The sequence below is a fragment of the Phoenix dactylifera genome, chromosome 14, assembly GCF_009389715.1.
Source record: "Phoenix dactylifera cultivar Barhee BC4 chromosome 14, palm_55x_up_171113_PBpolish2nd_filt_p, whole genome shotgun sequence".
In the NCBI taxonomy this organism is placed as follows: domain Eukaryota; kingdom Viridiplantae; phylum Streptophyta; class Magnoliopsida; order Arecales; family Arecaceae; genus Phoenix; species Phoenix dactylifera.
In genome coordinates, this window is record NC_052405.1 from 6,825,031 (window position 1) to 6,846,891 (window position 21,861).

General features: G+C 41.4%; 2 protein-coding genes across 3 annotated transcripts; both read right to left on the minus strand.

Moving 5' to 3' along the window:
• Nucleotides 1-4,331: 4,331 nt before the first annotated feature.
• Nucleotides 4,332-5,583, minus strand: LOC103712406. Its single transcript, XM_008798924.4, has one exon. It carries the CDS (start codon nucleotides 5,227-5,229, stop codon nucleotides 4,552-4,554), a length of 678 nt encoding a protein of 225 aa, XP_008797146.2. The 5' UTR covers nucleotides 5,230-5,583; the 3' UTR covers nucleotides 4,332-4,551.
• Nucleotides 5,584-9,548: 3,965 nt separating this feature from the next.
• On the minus strand, nucleotides 9,549-19,958 carry LOC103712361 (ribonuclease TUDOR 1-like). Of its 2 annotated transcripts, XM_008798865.4 has the most exons (17): nucleotides 19,773-19,955; nucleotides 18,841-19,006; nucleotides 18,295-18,369; nucleotides 18,084-18,197; nucleotides 17,870-17,974; nucleotides 17,304-17,510; nucleotides 16,967-17,182; nucleotides 16,775-16,882; nucleotides 14,392-14,562; nucleotides 14,111-14,308; nucleotides 13,658-14,023; nucleotides 13,346-13,576; nucleotides 12,903-13,091; nucleotides 12,746-12,823; nucleotides 12,465-12,659; nucleotides 11,148-11,525; nucleotides 9,549-9,994 (listed from the first exon to the last, which is right to left on the minus strand). In XM_008798865.4, exons 2-17 carry the CDS (start codon nucleotides 18,988-18,990, stop codon nucleotides 9,806-9,808), a joined length of 2,970 nt encoding a protein of 989 aa, XP_008797087.2. In that variant the 5' UTR covers nucleotides 18,991-19,006; nucleotides 19,773-19,955; the 3' UTR covers nucleotides 9,549-9,805. The 2 variants fall into 2 exon arrangements, with proteins under 2 accessions (XP_008797087.2, XP_038989395.1); XM_039133467.1 differs by lacking the exon at nucleotides 11,148-11,525 and having other exon boundaries at nucleotides 19,773-19,958.
• Nucleotides 19,959-21,861: the final 1,903 nt, after the last annotated feature.

The window sequence follows — 21,861 nt, forward strand, 5'->3', positions numbered from 1 at the left end:
TCGTGTTTTTTGATACAACGGTGCACCACACTAAATATGCTTGGGTCCAACCAACAAAATCAGAAAAAAAAAAAAGTTGGCAAAGAGAGAATGGAACAAATGCTTGATTTTTCCCAAGAAATCCTTCATAATAGTAAGTCACAAAAGAGGCAATTCGGTCAGCAACACTATTTGCATCCTCTCGATAAATATGGATGATCCGAAAAAAATTACATCTTTTTGATAATCTATATATATTGTGGAGCTTGCCAATATCGCTGTGCCAGTCTTGACTCTATACTGGAACAAACTAAGGCTGCAAATGGGTCGGGTCGACCCATGACCCGACCTGCGTAGACCCGACCCAACCCGAATTTTAGGACCCATGGATCCGGGTCGGGTCCGAAAATTGGACCCGAATCATTTTCTGGGTCGGGTCTGGGTTTACCGAATGGACCCGATCCGACTCGAATGGGCCCGAAGAGAAAGAGAGAGAGAAAAAAAAAGAAGGAAAAGTGAGGAAACACTCGGCCCGTCAGGATTCTCTCTCGATCTATTACACTTAGACCTGACTACGGTTCGGTTCTAACTGGAGAACCGGACCGGAACCGGAACTGTGTCTCACGGTTCTTAACCGAACCGAAACCTTAAAGAATACGGTTCAGTTAAGGTTTCAGGTTTTATGGAACCGGAACTGGAACCGGCGGTTCGGTTTCGGTTCGAACCGAAAAAATAACTATTTTACCCCTCCTAACAACTTAAAAGACGGCTAGTTTGAGGGGTATTTTGAGAAACAACTATTTTACCCTTCCTAACAACTAAAAAATGGCTAGTTTGAGAAGCATTTTGGCAAAAGAAAATTATCCCCAACACTATATATACCTCTCCAAATCAATTTTTTCACCACACCACTCAATGACTCAATCTTCCAATCTCTCTCTCTCTCTCTCAATTTTTCACTCTTTCAATTATTCAATCTATTCCAATTCTCTACACATTTCATAACCTTCCCATATTTTCATTTTTCCCAATCCAATTATCAAAAATGTCTTCCTTCCGCTCAAATAAAGGCAAGAAAATATATGTTCTAAATCCAAATTCTTGGGATCCAAATTACCGACCCCCCTCTATTGATGAATAAATAATAAAATAAGGTACAAATTATCATTTTTTATTAATTACACAATCTATTTGTTGCGGGATTTTCACCCCGGCAACAGCCTTAGTCCCAACCGAGCCGAGCAGAAAGAGACCGCGTCCCCCACGAGGTATTGTCCGCTTTGGGCGCTCCGGTCCGCGCGTCCAGCGCTGACGGAGGGAGACGTTTCCGGCCCGCGCGTCCAGCGCTGACGGGGGGATTGCCCTCACGGTTTTGTCCCACAAAAGGGCCCTCGTGAGGAAAAGGCTTCGCCCTCCTCATTATAAGGCACGGAACCTTTCCGCTCTAGCCGATGTGGGACTAAATTCAAGGCCCCCTCCCCCCCCCCACAACATAGCCCCCCCAGCGGGAAGGTTCCGGCCAGGTTTTACCCCAACGGGCCCCCACAGTCCTGGAGGGTAGTCAATGGAGAGAGGAGGCTGGCCCTTCCTCTAGCGCCAACTGTTGCTGGCGGTCCAAACCGAGAACGATTGGCACAGCGGTGTGAACGGGGTTCCGTTTGAGTTGCCTTGGTTAGTGTTGATTGCGCTCCACCTTCCACCGGTAAACCTGCAAGCAAGCCTCGCACCACCACTGGGGTAGTGGGGGCCCTCCGACGATCAAGTCAGAGGAGATTGGAGGAGAAGGAGAGATAACTGTAGCAAGTAAGAGAATGCACTGGAAGTTCTTGCTTACCTCCCCCCTTCTCCCCCCCAGCCGCATATATACCAGGCTGGGGGGTCCTTCTGGGGGGTTGGTCATCGTGTGGCACGATGGAGTTGCCACTGACATGGCCGTTACAGGGCGTCGTGGGGTAGCGCTGGGTACGGCCATGACAGGGCGTAGTGGAGCTCCGCTTTGTACGGCTGTTACAGGAGATCGTGGAGCAGCGCCGGATACGACCGTTGCAGGGAGTAGTGGAGCAGAGGGTCGCGGCGTGCTTCAGGGGAACAGCCTGTCGTTGTCGAGAGATTGCCGACTCGGGGTCGGATTGCTGGATCAAGGGGCAGCCGACTCGGGGTCGGGCTGCGAGGCCGAAGATATCCGACTCGGAGTCGGGTTACTGGATCAAGGGGCAGCCGACTCGGGGTCGGGCTGCGAGGCCGAAGATATCCGACTCGGGGTCGGGTTACTGGATCAAGGGGCAGCCGACTCGGGGTCGGGCTGCGAGGCCGAAGATATCCGACTCGGGGTCGGGTTACTGGATCAAGGGGCAGCTGTAATCTTCTAGGGCGCGCGTGCCGGTCACGTGGGGCATGGTGGCTGAGTTCCCCCGTAACACTATTTATATTTAAAATTTTTTTCCAAATTAATTACATAATCTATTTTTTTTCAAGATTTTATAACCGGAACCGGAACCGGCTGTTCTAGAACCGGAACCGAACCAACTATTTTCGATTTCGGTTAAGGTTCTAGGTTTTTGTGAAACCGGAACCGGCAGTTCTGTAACCGGAACCGTCGGTTCTGGAACCGTGGTCAGATCTAATTACACTGTTGATACCTTTGGTGTCTCGGTAGCTGGCTTTTTTTTCTTTTTTTTTTTTCCTTCTGTTTTTGGGCTTTTGTTTCTTTCAACGTTTGAAGGGCGAAAGTGAGGGAACACGGCCATGTGCCAGTTTTCTGCAATGGAATTGGATTTTGGAAGACGGTCTGGGATTTTTTTTTTTTTCCCTCGTGAGAGGGGAGCTGGGAGACGCCAAGTTCCGTCCAATCAGTCATACAGATAAAAAATAGCGTGGTATGACATTTGGCTTGTAGACCGACTTAGTTAGTTATGGTCATCTGTTCTGGCTTAAGGTCAACCACGACTTAACAAGTCTTTTGTGTCATAGGTCACCCAGCACCTCATAATTATGATATGACCAAATTAGATTTGCCCAAATCTTTTTTCAAAAGTACAAAAAATTGGATTCGATTCGGACTCGAACTCGATCCAACTCGGACCTGGATCCCACCCGGATACGAATCGGATCCGACCCGACCCAATCTTCAACCGGGGTGGATCTGAGTCTAAAATTAGGATCCGAACAAAAAACGGAATTGAGTTGGGGTTACTTAGGATTCTATCCGATCCGACCGATTTGCACCCCTAGAATAAACTTTGCATGTGGAACATTTGTCATTTCAATAAAATTGGACCCAAGTGCGCTGGCGCACCTGATTTGGAGGACACCAAACCACCCACCCACTCGACCGAATCGGACAATTACCCGGTGGGGCCCATATGTTGCTCAAGAGTTCTGGATTTGGTGTTCGGGCAAGTGAATGAATGGTTGCTCTCGCAGGGAGGGGACCAGTACCAACATTTCCTTCGGTCGAGACCTCTGGGTGAGCTGTCAGCTGACACCAACTCCGCGCTCCCTTTGACGAAGGTCAGACAGGTACAGCGAAAAATTATTTTTATTTCAAATAAAATGAATTTTTATCCCAAAAAAAACTTCACTTTCGGCAGCTATCTTTCTATTAAAAGTTAGATAAATTAAAAATTTAAAAATTAGAATTCTTGAATTTCTCAATGTAAGAAATGATGCCTTCTTCTTCTCTTTTGATTTCCTTTTATGTATTTATTTAACTCGTGCATGGCCCTTGTTTCTTTCAATAGTGATGTATCGCTGCACGTAACCTGAAATAGAATGCGGAGATTCCAAAAGAAGAGACGAGGCCAAGTGTTGTGATGAGACAACCCTTTGGTATTCTAAGCCGGCTGAATAGCATAGCAAACAAGATTACCAAGGAGAGTAATATAGGCTTTGTTTTAAGGAAGAGAAACCTAATGAGAAAATTTTCAATTATGCATATAATTTAATACAAAAGAAACGTTACAGTGACCCATTTATGACTCTGCAAAACCAAAACAACGTAATTATGAGTTGAATAATATTTCTACTCTCTCAATGTATTCAAAGTAATGATTTTATTTTCTTGATTATAACCTGATTCAAATTTGTTTTTCCCATCAGCTTTAAACTTGACTACTAACAGATTAATGGCCCAGCTTTAGAGGCCCAAAGCTTTAAAGTCCAAACAACACACAAGCTATTGGTGAAATGAGCTTGTCCTATCATGTTGACCTATTTTTTTTGGATCTGCACCAAGTTCGCACTAGAATTCTTCTCTATCAATCAGGCTGCACCACTCAGCTTGCAGGCAAGCTTATGCACATGCTGACACAGGAAGCTCAGTCGAGAGAGAGAGAGAGAGAGAGAGAGAGCTCTTTTCCAAATATCACAATTCACAAACCAAGTCTAGAAATTCCCGCATTAAACTCCCTCTTAGAACCCTACTTTGTACATCACTTTGCAGATACTTTAAAATCCTAAAGCATCTGCATCTATTACACACACGCACAGAGAAAAAAAAAAGAGACAAAATTAACAGAAGCTCCTCGACCCCTTCTTACAGGCTACCTCTTTTTCCTTTTCCTTTTGTCCTCTTTACAAACCCCCAGCTCTGGCTTCCGTGCAGCAGTGGGCCCTCTTCTGCCTGCTTCTCCTCCTCCACCACCCTCCAAAGCCCACCATCCCCCCTCTCCTCCTATCCGCCGCAGCCTCCCTTATCGTCTCCAGCTTCGGCCTCCACCTGGCCGTCTTGTACGTTACCAGCCGCCGGTACTCCTTCTCCAACGCCTCCGTCGTACAAACCCTCTTCCCCTTCTCCTCTGTCTCCTTTTCTTTCATCTTATCTGCAAGAAAGAACTCGTCGGAGACCGTTATCTGGAGCGTCCCCGCCGCCGTCTTCTGGACGTCGAACGGCCTGACGATGGTTCCCTTCTCGACTCCGTTGAGGCTGGGAATGGAGGAGAGGAGGGTGACGAAGGAGAGGACGGAGCGGAAGAAGTGGGAAGGGAGGAGAAAGTAGCTGTGGCCGGGCTTCAGGTGGTCTCCGGCGGCGAGGGCGGGGACCTTCTGGCCGATGAAGAAGGAGTCAGACCGGCAAACGAGGTGGAGTGGGTATTCCTTCATCAGCTCCGCCGCCGCCACCGGCCGGTGGTACACCTGTACCCGGCCGTCGGAGCCGATCAGCCGGATCGGCGCCGGGCTGGGCCGGCAGGTGGCCCCCACCACGTGGAAGCACCACGGGACCATCCGGAGGCTTAAGGACTTGATTCCCATCGCATCTATCTGTCTCCTCCCATACAAGGAATAAGATATAGCTCCTCCTTTGAACTCTTTTATAGAGAGAGAGAGAGAGAGAGAGGCGGGTTTAGGTAGAGTGGGAACAAATAGAACAAAGAGAGGGGAACTATTTAGGGCTTTAAGCGGTATTTACATGCGTTTGCAGACAGAGAGAGAGAGAGACAGAGAAGAGTACTATGTGTTTCCTAAAACAATAGAACAAGGAGTGAATAGGAGAGAGAGAGGTGTTGGGACTTGGGAGGAGGGAGGCTGAGATCAGAGGAAAGGTATTGCTGGATCTAAATAGCTTTACTATTCTATACAGAAGAGAATTTCTAGTATATCTTTAGCGTATATATTATGGACCTTGCGGTGGATTCTTTTTATAAGAGTTTTAGTTTTGTGGGACGAGGTTCTGTTTTCCTTTTTCTTTCTTTTTTTTTCTACCTCTGGTTTTGTACCGGTGGCAGGTTTGACCGTTTGACCGAGTTTTTCAAAGTCTTTCGGTCTCTCAGCGCCATCCGATCTCTCTTTTAAATGTTTTGAGGATCCGAATCTCTAGAAACTTGTCCGTGGTCTTTTCCACGACGCCGGATGACGCCCGGAGAATGGTATAGTTTCGCTTCCGCTATCTCTATCCACGTGTGGCAGGTGGAGGATAAGGGTCCTAGCTCGTTGACCCGGTCCGTCATGTACACCTGGTCTGCTGGGTTCATCTTGGGTCAAGAATTCTAGCCTTGCTACACCAGGGGTCCAAGGTGGAATCCATCTTTCTTGTCAAAAAAGAATCCATCTTTCTTATCATGAATCTACCATCGAATCATCTACCACATAGATCTCAAAGCTCTATGAACTCCGCAATCTATCTATTTGCGAAGCAACCAATCCGTCATTCAATTTTGGAACTTTGCCCGCTGAAGACGTGGAGGAAGTTTGGAGTACCAGGAATAGGGTAAGACCCAGATGAGATAGATACTTTATGGAGCTGACGCGCTGCACGAGGGGCCAAAGACCCTCGAAGAACGCACCCCAACTTTTTTGAAAAGGATTCGATCACGCATACGAGACGAGGTCCCAAGTTTTACCCCCGACCCGTGCGTCCAAACCGGTCAAGACTCCAAAAGCTAGGCGCATCCTTTCTTGAATTCGCCTCCCCTCCCCTCTTTTTTAACCCCAAGCTTTGCATGTCATGAAGAATATGGTTCTGGACAACCGTGCTAGATCCGACTTCCATGCCTATAAAAGCTACACATATATATATATCTCTTCCCCTCCCCCCCCCCCCCCCCCCCCCCAGCCGTGGTCCGACGGGAGGGTGACAAATTTGCCGAGTCTCTAGGATTCATCCTCATCCATATCTTGCCTTGGTGCCGAAAGATTTAGAAATGAGAAAAACCAAAAGTATGGAGAATACATTACTACTTCTAAGATTTCTATATGTAACAATCAGGACTTTATCCAAAATAGCTAGCCGAAAGGTATTATTTGGATTTCTTGATCATGTATAACTGTTGCGGGGACGGCATTCTGCCGGAGCCTCACACAACAGCCTAGCCCACATTAAGCTAGCAGAGAAAGAGGACCGCGTTCCTCCCGAGGTATTGTCCGCTCTGGGGGTCGAGCGTACCCGGAGCCCTCCTCACGGTTTTGTCCCACAAAAGGGCCCTCGAGAGGAAAGGATAACCATCCCCCATTTAAGGCACGGAACCTTTCCGCTACTAGCCGATGTGGGACTAAATTCAAGGCCCCTCCTCTAGCGCCACAACATAGCCCTCCCAGCGGGAAGGTTCCGGCCAGGTTTTACCCCAACGGGCCCCCACAGTCCTGGAGGGTAGTCAATGGCAAGAGGAGGCGCCCCTACCTGGCGCGCCATCTGTTGCGAGGACGGCATTCTGCCGGAGCCTCACACAACAGCCTAGCCCACATTAAGCTAGCAGAGAAAGAGGACCGCGTTCCTCCCGAGGTATTGTCCGCTTTGGGGGTCGAGCGTACCCGAAGCCCTCCTCACGGTTTTGTCCCACAAAAGGGCCCTCGAGAGGAAAGGATAACCATCCCCCATTTAAGGCACGGAACCTTTCCGCTACTAGCCGATGTGGGACTAAATTCAAGGCCCCTCCTCTAGCGCCACAACAATAACCATCCAAGATCTGTCCAACGAATAACTGATGTGGGACTAAACACACACTCGCACGGATCCCCACACTATACGCATTAGAGTACGAGCAATCTACAATGTAAAGGTATTATCGAGGGTGTTCGAAATTATGAGATGGTGCTCTCACCGCTGGATCTATATGCATATCTTCTGATTGATTTATTCGGTTCTTAGGATTTTATTAGCTTTTAGTGTCTGGTGCAATGGATTGGCACTAGATCGCGTGTCATGGAACATACACAGCAAATGTTTAAAATGACCAGTGCGTCAACCAGATAGTATCATGCTGTATGAACGATAATATAAAGAAAATTCATCACGAATGCGCGGATCACGCTGGAAGAAAATAATCATCGCACATGATGTGAATGGTTGACATGTACATAATTTTAAAATGATATCAGCATGTCGATTTTAAGAATGGTATATTGCAAATATATATATATATATATATATATATATATATATATATATATATATATATATATATATATATATATATATATATATATTTTGGTCGCTGGAGGAGGAACTCCCGGACTCAGAGATGATGGAATTGCAGAGCAAAGGCATCGGCGGTGAGTAAATGTCCAAGCTGGGCCAGAATTTGATCTCTCCTTGTCTCAGGTAATGTCACCTTCGGGGGCCTTGGAAGCCTGGTTCCCTTCCACGAACACATGAGATTTCTTTAAAAGCTCAGATGATTGTTTTCAGCTGCAAAATGATCTTGAAGAGAGAATTAATAGAGGATCTGGAATCGAAGGAGATATGAATCCAAGTAATTAGTGTAAGAGAATCTTCCTCCAACCAAACGAAGTCCGAAATTGGAACAACGCAGTACGCAACCCTTGCCATGCTCCTACTAATTCAGTAAAAGAAACAGAGCATGATGGAAGTTGTTTACCTTCAGCTTGAAGAAATGATCCTCGTGATCTCTTATAATGAAACTTGCACCTGCTGATTTATCCTTCACCCGCCCCATTCCGAAACTTAGAATAGGGGATATTCTAAAATATGGCGATCGGGATGCTAGGATCATAGTAGAATGATCATGTCCCGGGCGACGTCCCGCCAGGACTTGGAGTCCATGAATAAAACTGCAGCGGTGAAGTAATGAACCATGCAAACTTGTGGTGACCAACATAAGAATGGTCCGATGAAAGGTCAGACAAAAAAAAAATGCGATCTGGCAGCAAGGTAAGCCTTCCATAAGACAATTTTGATCAGAATTTGGCACCAAGCCATTGAGGGTCAATGTCACAAATTGAAGATCAGCCAGCAAGCACAGTTCAGGACAAGGGTATGGCTTAAGGCATGTATCTTGCTTTGTGTCAATGCCACAGGAAGTGTTCGACTCCAGAAACCTCCCTTCCACTGCAACTAGTACAATATAACACTGCAGTATAGCAGCCAAGAGATAGCAGACTGACGAACAAGTGTGTCCGGATGATTCAGGAGAAATAAATAAGAGAAAAGTTCATCACTCTCTTAAGTTTTTCATGCGACAGGAGGAAGACAAACCAGCTGATCGACTGGCATGTTTCTGGTTGAATTAAATATTCGGGCACGTTTTAGAAAAAGATACTAGAAACTGATGCTTAATTACATTGTTGCAGAAATTTACTGTTAGTATATTTTTAGGTAAGGGATTCAACCTTTCATTTTTTTTCAGAGTTTTTTAAGAAAAGAAGCATAAATTCTAGGAAGCATTCTTAATGCCCCAAAATTAATAAGCTTGACAAATGGAAACTAGAGATAATAGGTACGGAGCAATACAAGATGACTCTGGGTAATAAAATTGATAAAGAATAATAAATTTTATGAAATAGCAGATTGACTCGTGAAGGCTGCAAGGGATTCAGGCACTAAATAAGAGTTGGAGAGTAAGGTACATTGATGAGTTGTTCTGCTCTGTTGGTATGAGATGGTCTTTTATGTGATGAACAGAAGGGCATAAAACATTCTTCTAACCTGACCACTTTGAAGAAAGGAAAGCATTTGCAATTGTTGTGCAGCATGCAGAGAAAATTATCTACACTCTGTTACATCATTACATGAGACAAAACTATCCAAAATTTTCTCAAATTTACCAAGACGCAGCTTTAAATTTTGATAAAATGCTGCTCTATCAATTGATTTCAAGTGCTATAGCTTTCCACCATAAATAAGTTTGAGGGTGCACAAAACACCTGCATTCATTAATTATGAACTGTATCTGCAGTCACCAACAGGAGATGGATTATAGAATGGGGATTGCCTTATTTAAAGATGGGAAAAAACAATGTCGCTTGAAGTTTAAAAGGGAAACATCCAAAATTCTCCAGTAGAGGTAAAAGTAGCTCTCCCAGTAAAGCTCTAACAACCAAAATTCACGCTATATCTCCAATTCGCACCATCACCAGTTATGGCAACCTCTATCTAATGACGACCTCCAGCTTTTCTTGGAGGTGGAGCTGACTCTTCATCATCAGACTGAACATCCCCATACTGCCACATCCTCAGCCTCTCACGCTTTGCTTTAGCTTGGAACTCTTCCAGGTTGTCAAGAGCAGCTTGTCTTTCCTTAGTGTCCCACCTCTTCCTTCTTTCTAGTTTAGCAAGTCCTTCCTGCGTAAAAAAAAATTGAGTCATCAGACGAGCTCCAAAATAACTTCAGCATATATTGGAAAGTACACATATTCAATATGAATATTCATGCACTAGTGAAGATCAAAGCTTGAACCTTGAAGTTAATACAAGCTCCAGCAGTAACAAAAGCTAACAATGTTTGTATCCAATTTCTAAAGCACATACAGCAGGTGTGCCACAACTTGATAATCCATTTTGATAGAAATGTTTAAATTAGCATCACCTCAGGAAACAACATGCATATAACAGCTGGTTATGTAGTATTGTGCAGCAAGAAAATGGTGTAGCTGGTTCCTAAGCGAATCAAAACCATTTCTTTTCATCTTTACTCCTGAATCTAAAGGGTAAGCTGTATATGAGGCTGACTGGAACCAAATTCGACCAGAACCCAAGCATCATTCCATCTTCATAGAAAAAGGGCCTACATGCAGACCCCTAAGTTGGTATCTACCCCCTGCTTCAGGTTCATTGATTTTAATTCAGTATATAACTATACATAACATGAACATTCTACAGCCTAGTGACCTACTATCTGGCTATCTTTTACTAGTAAGAAGGACCTAAAATTGAATAATCAATGTTTCTGTTTAGAAGACTTGAAAACAATTGGACAAATTATGGAAATTCTTGCTAAATCATTTCAAGATAATGAGACTAGTGAAGTACCAAAACAAGGAGAAGATGTGGAAACAGAACATGGTTACCAGAAAATCTCTACCATATTGTGTTTATCTAAATAATTTATCTAAAGAAAGAATCATATTAAGCCAAATTAGAATTTTAAAGGCAAAGTTTCCCCATTTTGATGGAAAAATAAATCGACATCTAACGGAAAACTGATTAAAATGGTAAGGATATGTAGAACAAAGACCCAAGGGGCCTCTATCAGGAAGGTACTTTAATTTGTGATGAAGGATGCAGGAAAAGGATGGAAAAAGCTAGGGTAGCATGGATGAAGGTTGTAAGAAAACGTAATGAAGAAGCTTGAAATGATATCAGAGGTGATCCCAAACAGGAATGCTTGGCGAATATGGATCCATCAAGCCATACTACAAGACAGGATGATCAAAGATGGATAACAACAATCTCTTCTCTTGCTTCTTGTTAGATGGATAGGGTTGGACGTTCAAACCTGCAGCACGGCAGCATTGATACTGGATCCAGCTTCCACATCAACCAAAGTCACGAAAAGGACAGTTCCAGTTCCTTGTCCCCTTACTTTCCCACCTGAAGTATCTCTTTCCTCGACCATAGCCCTAAATTCTTTTGAACTGTCCAGGGTGCACTCACTCAAATACTCTGCAGCCTCCTGACCAAAATCATCCTCTAAATTAGGGACTTTAATGTATGCAAGGTTGCACAACTGAGCCAAACCAGGTGCTGAGGAGACTGCAGGATCCAGAGGTCGCAAGCGACTATATGGAACCATTTCTTGGTTTCCATAATCAATATAGAAGACCTCAAACTTGTCCTTTGGTGATTCAACAGTTCCTCGTGGTCCATTGACAATCTGTACATCAAAGACAAACAGCATGATGATTTGAAATTATATTCTAGATTGGCACATGTGGAGGAAAACATAGATAAAATGAGTATAGAGAAGATTTTTTCCTGCAGATAAGGTTCCAAAATATATTTCTTGACAGTACACTATGCTGTATGTAGAATGTTGCTTTTGGAAATTAAAATGTGAGATGATTGTATCTTCAAATGATATGTCCGTTAAGCAACAGGAAAACATTTTATTGAGGAACTCATCATATTCCTGAATAATTAGTTCAAATTGTGAAATTCACCAATGCGCCACAAACTGCAAAAAATGCATGATGTAACCTTAGTAAATAAAAAGTGCAACATAATTTATAGGTCAATCACATATTGGCATTGTTTATGTAGCTGTAACAGTTTCTGAGATGCAGTTTAGAAGTCAAGAAATTGGACGATTGTTTTAATATAAATTATAGGCAAAGCCTCAGCAAGATTACAGTAATCATTCCATCGATATAAAACTTCTATCACAATCTGAACCCCATTGTCCACTAGGTATAGATATTCCAGATGTTGAATGGAGAAGAGTGCCAGAAAAGACAGAAGCCATGGGAAGTGTTGGTCCCTGCTAAGTGGAGGAAAGAATTTGAATCTGTGTGAGAGAAGATTCTTGGTCTTTTGTAGAGGAATAAGAGGAGCGCCGGATGGGTTTTGTAACATCTTCTAGTAGGGCTTGGGTTTCGGGAGAGTGTTTTGGACTTGTGTTTGAGTGTAGTTTCTTGTTTTTATTCTACAGCAGACCGTCGCTGTCATTTTGTATTCTTCCGATTCATAAGCTCAATGAATGGCTCGTTTTTTTCCTCCCCTTACAGCCAAAAAAGATCATAAATACTAGAATAACAGGTAGTGGTTCCATAGTTATTATATTTGGAAGTGCAAGATGTTTGACTTTGACACATACCATAGCTCTGTTCCAGGAGTTATCTACACTGAACTGAGCAAGAACGATGTCACCCTTCACGGGATTAAAGGAACCAACTATTGGAGGTTCTTGGAGGTTCAATGAAGCAAGTTGTTGTTGTATAGCAGCCACCTTCTGATCGCCAACTGTTTGGACATAGAATCTTCCACCACCCAGCACTTCAGTAACCACCACCTGCATGCAGATACCCAAAAGATGGGGTCAATTTTTGAAACTAAAAGCATGGAGCAGATATTGCATTATTCTTTGATGTACAGCACCTTGAGCACTTCCTTCTGTTTTGCTTCAGATGTGGAACCATTAGCAACTTCTTGTCCTTCGACATAGTTCTCCCATATCTAGAAAAAAGAAAGGAAACAATTAAGAGCCACGATATAATAATCTTAAAACACAAATATTCTGTTAACCACAGCTCACTTTCAGCTTCTGTCGCTTTGCAGACTGCTCAGCCTGAGCAAGGAGGTTGGCATCTGGGATCCTATCAGAACCAAAAGAAGTTTGGAACTTCGCCAGTCCAGCTTCAAGGAGAATTGTAGCCACATTGGTCCTAGACTCCCATAAGGAGCCTAAGAATGTGCCTGCCCTATCAACTGCTTCTATCTCTATCTGCACAAAGGAAAGCATAATTCGGATAAAATAATAAAAGGCTTATTAGAGGGTGAGCCTTGGCGCAACGATAATGTTGCTCTATTATGACCTGGAGATAACGGGTTCAAAATATGGAAACAGCCTCTCCACATGTAGGGATGAGGCTGCATATATTTGATACTCCCCAGACCCCAAAATGGTTGGAGCCCCATACATTGGGCCACCTTTTTTGATATTAAGGGGCTTACTGATAGAAGAGAAAAGATAAGCACCTCGACATCACGCTGCAATATCTTCCTCCTCATTAATGCAATAGCTTCATCTGAAAAAGGCTCATCTCGGCCAGGGCACCTAACACCAGAAAAGGAGAAGGCAATGCTACACGTTTCTTTAGGTATCAGTAACTTAAATCGGTGGCCACTGAGGACATATTCAACAACAGCAGCAAGCCTTCCACTTCTTTGCAGAAACGGCAAGAAATCTCTAGCTTTTTTTGCTGAAGCCTGGGTCAATAGAATCAGAAATTAATAGACCATACAATTCTACACTATTCAAATGCATTAGATGATGCCTTAACTTCTAACCATTGTCAGATCTGTTATGTGCATCACTGGAGGATCCTTGGCAGAATGAATTCCTTTCTTTCCATTGATGGCACGTGATTCAGCTGCCAGCAGAGCATCATAATAATTTGACCTTTCCTCAAAATCTCGGTGTCTGATGACAGTGCCAAAACCACGTGAAACAACCATCTCGCCAACATTTATCCCTGCCGATTGGTTGCTAGAAGACAGGGCGGAAGAGGTATCATCACCCTCAGCCTTTGATGGAGAGAGGAGGAAGACCGACCCAAAATCCATAACTCTAGCATCTGCTGAACCAGATACGGCTGCTGGATTGGGTCCATCAGCCAGGTTGACCTTCCTTGAATATTCCATTGAAACATTCACCTGAAAACAAATGAATTAGCATAAAATTTGTTCAACAGTATTTACCAAAATATTCCAGTGTGAACTATTGCAAGTTCAGCTTCATACTTGGCGGTCTATAAGACGAGAACGCAAGAATTCCCTAGCCTCACGGGCATAAGGTGCTGGCTTTTCATTCCTGCGAGGATTCCCCATCTTAGGGGCTCTGATGCTTGAAAGATTGACTCGTCGCTCAGCTGAAGGACTGCCATAGGGGGCAGCATCATCAGCAACAATAATGCAGTCCCCACTCACAACCTCTACCACCTACAGAAAATTAGAGGCAAGCATAAACAAATCATTGTAAGGTAATATGAACAAAGGAATTTCAAATCAAAACATTCACTTACTTTTCCTGTGAAGTTCTGACCATGGATTGCCTTTGAGTTTGATGCTGGGGGCACATAGTTGGTCCAGATTCTCAAGCGTTCCTTTTTTGCTTGAAGCTCAGCAGCCTTCAGCTTCCGTTTGGCATCATCCTCCATCATGTTAGCACTCCATTCCACAAATTTAGCTAAACCCTGTGCAGGAAAGGGGAAAATGTTATTCAGCATGACTATTTAGAAAACATATAGTTTTAAAAGCCTTAAAGAATATTATAATTAACAAGATTCAGTAGCAAAAAATGATAAGAAAGTTTGATAAAATACAACTAGTTACCAAATATTCATATGGAATCAACATTTGCCAAAAGCAACTGAATATTTAATGATGCATAATCAGATTGAAAACCATGGCCCATCACCCACAAGATAATGACAAGATAAAGACCAAGATGTAACATTTGAAAAGATGGGCATAACCATAGAACTTTCCAAAAGCAACATTGTAACTCAAAAACATACTATATAAAAATAAGGAATAGAATATGATCTTCTTAAAGGTGCCCTGTCGAGCATTTAAACACATATAAAGAACACAATTTGTCTTTTCTTAAATGTGCATTGTTAAGTATGAAAGCGCAAATGGGAGTATTAGGTGTAATAAAACAACTCAAGCATGAGTATAAAGCACAGGCTGTGAGCAATTATGCAGTTTAAAATCATGGACATGTGAAGTATTTATTAGAACTACAAAGCTCTCGTGTTATCAAGCATAACTTAGCTGTTGGTTTCAGCAGCGTGTATAGCTCTACAGGCTTTGTAAGTTTGATAACTCTTCATCCTTCAAGAGATGTAAAAGCAAGCAAGAGCTCACCAACTGTGGCTGTTGAAAAGCCAGGCTTGAAGCAAGAAGATCAAATATTTTGAATAGGCCCAACCTAATACCTGGCACAGAACAATAGTTTTCCTCTACCCCCCTGCCCCCCTAACCCTTAAAAAAAAAATCCAGCAACCTGATTCCCCTAACATGAAATGTGCCGGTTATGACATAAGTAGAGATGCAAGCATCTTTTTGTACTGATTTTCAGAAAGACAAGAAGTACCAGTGGTTCTGACATAAATACATTACGTGTTCATGGTGGATAAACATTTTACAAGGAGCTTGTATGATGGTGCGTTTGGAAGCAGACTAACAGGCAGGATGTTGAAAAAGTGAGAGTCCCATGGGAACAAAAGTCAGCCATACTTGGACAACACTGGACCATACATAATCGAAGATCAAGGATTAAGTAAAGCACCAGTTAGATATCATGAGTAATAGCTTGTAGTTGTACTTCTAGAAATTGTTATAAAAGCATGCTTTTGGATCACAAATTCAGAGTCCGCACTGGTGCTGCTGAATAAGAATGTGTCAACTTCTTATACCCAATAACTATTGGCAATTTATGTAGCATAAGAGTGATACTATGCAGGGTGAATAAGCCAAGACAGAATAAGGCCTAGATCAAGCTCACCTTGTTTTATAATTGAGTGAAGCTCAAGCAAGTGCATTTGGTTGAGCTGAACTTGAGCTGCTCACAGAAAGGTTGTTTAAGATATCTAGTGCGAGACAGAGTTCCCTCAAGCAAGCTATTTTCCACCATAATACCTCAATGTTATAGATAAAATAACATTCTACTAAATATAAATTACAGTCTTCTTAGATTATTATAACATAAAATTGATTTTCCTTATTTACGTAATGTATAAGATATTTAAAAAATCCATTGATTCCTAATCTGAGCTTAATCAAGCCGAGGTCAAGCAAGTCAACACAAGCTCTAGCTCAGCTCTTTTAAAAATTAAATGAGCCAAATTTGAATTGCATTTTGAGCCAAACATGAGATTCTCATTAACAACTCATTCGTTTGACAGTCCTAGGTGATACACACTGCATTCTGATAAAACCATCAAGTCAAATTAACTTTACTATTATGATGTCTTTCTGCTTGTATCTTGTGCAAAATATGGCAATGTATGGATCAGCTTAGCATACATAACCACATGGAACCATTGTGCATAAAGCCATTTGTGACTTGTGAGCTAGTCTTTGAATATGATGAACTTCCTAACCAACTCAAGCTTTTCTTTCAGGGACTGCAACAGCGAAAAAAATTAATTAGAAAAGGTTTTAATGATCAAACAACTATATTTCCACCATGATGAGGTGAAATTACAGCTAGTATATAGTAATTATTAAAACTAAAAAAAAACATGAACTTGGGAAGAACAAACATGAGATGTAAACAAAATCATCATAGCGTATTAAGTCTTGATTAATTATTCCTTTCTATTTTCCAAATAAGCAAGCATTGCTGCTTGTCTGCATGAATCCTTGTTTAACATATCATCCTACAAAAACAAACCATACATTTTGCACAAGCTCCAGAGCAAGGTCCTTGGCAGTGTCACCATCAGGATAATATACTGAACCAATTAGGTTGCTGAACTTGTCTACACCCTCTAGCACAATCCTTACCTGGCATTTCCAAAAAAAGCCCAGAGCAAGTGAGAGACAACAAATTATACAGAAGAATGCACCGGTCATAGGAAACTGGCTTACATCTCTATTTAAAACACGAATCTCTGTGAAGTGTTTGGCTTCCCTCCCAAATGGATCTGGTGCAACTTCAGTATATGATGCTGAAGAGGCAGCAAGCCTCTGTGCCGATGTTAGTGGCGATCGAGTTTCATTAGAAACTTCTCCATTTGCATCATCTGTAGTAACTTCAGTTTCAGGAATGACATCATTCACAGCCCGTCTTCCCATGGAAGGAGCCTAATTGTGAAGAGTTACAAGATTCTGTTAGCTTTTAAGTAAAAGTGAATACATAAGAAAGAAGACTCCAATATAAGAACAGCATCAAGAAGAATATTTTGTTCTGGTCATGGAACACTACCTGGATTCCTGCAACAAAAACTTGAACAAATTGGAACCCTGGGAGTAGGTGGACACGCACAGTGCTACCATCACGAACCTGCTCAACAATGCCTTGCATGGGTCTGCCTTTGTTTGCAGCCAGCAACCCCATTGCATCCAGATTGCCAGGATCCCCAACGGCCGAAGGAGGTAGGTTTCTAATTGATGCCTCGGAAGCACCAGGTACCTGCAATGATTTGTATAAGAATTTTTCTGAAAAAAGAATTACAGCCAGTTCTACATCCTCTCTTCATCACGATCACATAAATGCTTGCTTTTTCTGAGCAAGGAGCAGAACAGAGCTAGCTTGATTGTTAGAATGCAGCAAGCTAGTTTTCAAGAAAAAAAGAAGACCCTGGAAAGTTAAGAATCGTTAGACCACATTAATGTGCATGCCTGGATAAGAAAGGAAGTACATGTATACTGTCCCTCTTCCCGAAATAGCACAAGCAAGCCTAAGCCTATCTACCGAGGAAAGATGAGGATAAAGAAATCCATTCCTATATAGAATACAACAACCAAAATGATAGAAGAAAGCATACTAGCCTTGCTCCAACGACCTAAACCCTGTTGCTTAGCTTGCTCCTCCAATCGCTGCAGTTCTGAAAAGTAGGGGCTTGCTTCGCCTTTCTGCTGGCCCTGCTCCCTTACCTGATCAGAGTTGTTTATGCAAGCATGTTGAGCACAAAAGTTGCATATCAAGCATAATACTGGTATAAAGATCATGAGAGAAAACCAGTGGTACACTAGTTAGTCTTACCTTCACCCATCCTTCAGAAACAACTAAAAATGCAACATTCTTATCTCCAAGAAAAACAGAACCGAACTCTCGCCCTATTGATGGAACTGTGTAATCCACCTTGAAGGTGACCTCCTATAGAAATTAAGACTATCAGTTGGATGTTTCTTTCTGAAAGAAAAATGGAAATGTTTGGAACTAAATAAACATAGATATGCTTCAAAAGAAAGACCTTTCCTATGCAGAGCTTCCTTAAATACTCCCTGCTGTCCCATGCAAAGGGTTCATCAACTCCACCTCGACGGGCCTATAACATGATACAATATAAAACCAAAATACTTGTATCAGCAGAAAAGGATTCTCTGATGAAATGAGAACAAATTAGTGCATCGCAGTCCATAAGTATAATAAAAAGGAATACAAGAAACACAAGAGAACTAAGGGATTTGAAATTTGAACACTACAAATTTTACATTTTTCTAATTTTTATCATATGGTCATTCCCATTGTTCTAAAAGTAGCCTCTTCAATGCAATATTTTCATATGATATATGCATTGCCATGAAAAGAACAGTCTTCATCAAAAAATTCTTGTCATGTAATTTCAGTATGGTAATGTAATCATGACTTTGTGAAGCCAAAATGGCCACAGGAAAATCTCAGCTTCCATCTCAGAAGAAGCCCGCTTTCATTCAGTCAAATTCAATTTCATGAACTACTCAAATTTTCTTGATAAATTACTTGATATTTGATGAGAACGTTGTGCCATGACACATACCAATCTAGGAGCAATGAGAGAAGATAAAGTTATTGTCTTTTCGGGTGGAATCTCAGCTTTTGTGCTTCCCATGATCAACAGGCAATCCCCAGAAGGAACAGCTTTCACTCTCCCTCTCAGCCATCCCGTTGCGCCAGCTGCTGATGCCATGTCAAACAGCTAAGACCTGTTCCAGATAAACATACTACGACATCAGAAGAAGGCAAGGAATATATATCTATATAGCTTAACTCTTATTTCAAATTTCCAACTTTCTGACACGAAATCTTGTTCTTTAACAAAAAGTCAACAGAGAAACAACCAAAACTCCATCTCTTACATTACTACTACATCTAAGCAAAAGAGAAGCATATAAAAACTGTTTTTCATGAAATAAGAACATAGAGATTGTTACACATGGCTCTTTGTTATTTTATATCTTCTATATTTTGAGCAAGAACTCTTTTTTATTTTTCTACAACTAGGAAACAGAAAGCTGTGAACTTTCAAAGCCAAGAAAACAAAAGGGAGGCGTAAAAAAAAAAACCACAAACTTTAGGAAGACCAAAGTCGCATACATCCCAGTCTTTCTATCGATCTTCGACAGTCTACCGCAATCTGAGCAAAATTTTGCGAGTGATCTCAATGGAATTGAAACGCAGAGGCTTCAAACTACCCTCACTGAAACTCAAGATACAGGACGAACAAGTGGATCGAGGGGGAAAAATAACCGACCCGAATTGTTGGCTTGAAAGAAAAAAACGGCGGAAAGCAATCGAAACAGAAGGAAGTAGATCGACCACCGGCTCGGAAATCGATGTATAAAATCCGATCCGGAGATCACCTCGCGCGGATAACCCAAATTTCGGCAACAGAACGCCAAAAAGACATCTTCTTCATTATAAAAGCACAGATCCCAATTGTATCCGACATAGATCTGGAGAGCGGCTTACCTCAATCCGATCTCCAAAAGAGACCGGATCTTCTAGTGAATAGAAGAGCGAGAACGAATCCGATCAAAGCTCTATCGCGCAGTCGTCTCGCTTATCCTCCGATTTCTACTTCGATCGCTACCGCGTAGAGAAGAAAGAGGAGGCGGAGAAGGAGAAGTAGGAGTCCTCGGAGTCGGAGAAGAGGTGGTATAAATTCGAGAGAGAGCGGAGAAGGCAAACATGGAAAGGGCAAAAGCAAAGAGATGCCCTTGTTTGTCCTCGAAATTACTAAAAAACCACCGTTGCCGGATTCCGAATACGGGTGGCAGCGAGCTGCCGGTTTCGCAGCCAAAGCCCATGTAGCCCAAATGGTCGGGCCACGAATTCCAGATTCGAGGTAGAACGTGGGACATGGGAGGTATTTAGTTTTCTATTTCTTTCTTGTCAAAATTTTAGTTATTCACTTTATCAACATCAATGAAAAGTATAATCACCTAACAAGCGACAGATCTTTAATTCACTTGGTATCTTTATTGGAGTAATGCTTCATTCTCAGAATATAATTTCATTTCAAATTTTAAAGATTACTAAAAATATAAATAACACAACATCCAAATTGGGTGCCAACTGAAAATATGTGTTACATATGATAAATTCTTTAGTGACTGTTTAGTTAATTTAACTTGACCTTCCTGTAATGGTACTTAAATTTTTATATTTCTTGAAAATACAAATTATTTTATATTCATATCTCTAGTTATACTTCTTCCTTTACTCAAAATTTCTTTTATTATTATTTTCTGCAGTGGAATAAACTTTATATAACATTATTTCAGCGGTTGATTTTTATGAACGTACTTATGATAATTATCTAGAATCAAGAACATGACATACTTAAAAATTTCTTGATATAGCTCTAAATATTCTTGTGCATAAAAAGAGAGTAACCTATCATTGTTTAAAATCAAAGATGATATATTATAGTGCAAAAATATTATAAACAATTCTTATCGACCAACTAGAAAATGTTTAGCTCTTTAAGTACCCTATAATTTTTCAGCAATCCTTCTACGGTATATATTATCAAAATATTTGATGCTACTCCATGTTGAATCTTTATTTTATCTTTATTGTAGCGATATACTCATTTAGAGAAATAATCAATATAAATTCGCAATACAAGGAAAAGTTATGCTGTAATCAATATAAATATAAATATTTTCTTTTTCAAATGAGAAGGGAAGTAGAAGTGGCACCCGGCTTTTATTAAAAGAGAATTATTTACAAGAGGTAATTACAAGAATCCAGTGGATATAAATAGAGATTATGGATCAACCTCTCCTATACATATTTGCAGTACCTATAGATCCTAATATCAACCCCTTGTGGATCTCATATTTTTTAACAACTACAAAGCATGAATGACATAAAACCAGTAGAAGACAGCGATAGTCCAAAACTATCTCCTACAATAGTCTCCCTTTGATCTTTATATTCATCAGTATTATAAGAGAACTTTACATGGCATTCATCCTGTTGTAGAGAACTTTTCTTAACCTAAACATATTGTATAGGCAAATCTAATATCTTTTTTCATATAAAACATGGAATTCAATCAACTTTCATTCATGTAATATCAAATAATGTCTTCTGATACTAGATGACAGTAGAACTACAATACCAGGGTCGATCATGGTAACGTACAGGAGTAATAAAATAAAATGTTTAAAGTTATACGTGTTGATGCCGAATTCTAGGTTTCTCTCCAACCACGACTTTGGTGGAGGATATCTTTGGGATTTTGTTTCTGTGAGAAGAAGGGGCTCCTAAACTAATATATATAGATTCCTCTTTACGAGTCCAACTCATCATAGAGCTCCAACTAAATTAATAACTATATGCTTAGGTTTAAATTCCTAGATAGGCTAACCAAGCATAAACCTTAACAATAACCATATTTCTAATAAATCTGATTTAATTAGCTATACCTTATAATTGATGCTAATAATCTAGATTTTACAACAAAAAAAAAGAGTTGCTGCAGAATCACATATAAAGCTTATTATTTATACCAAGGTCTGCAATTTCGGTATCGGATAGTATATCGGTA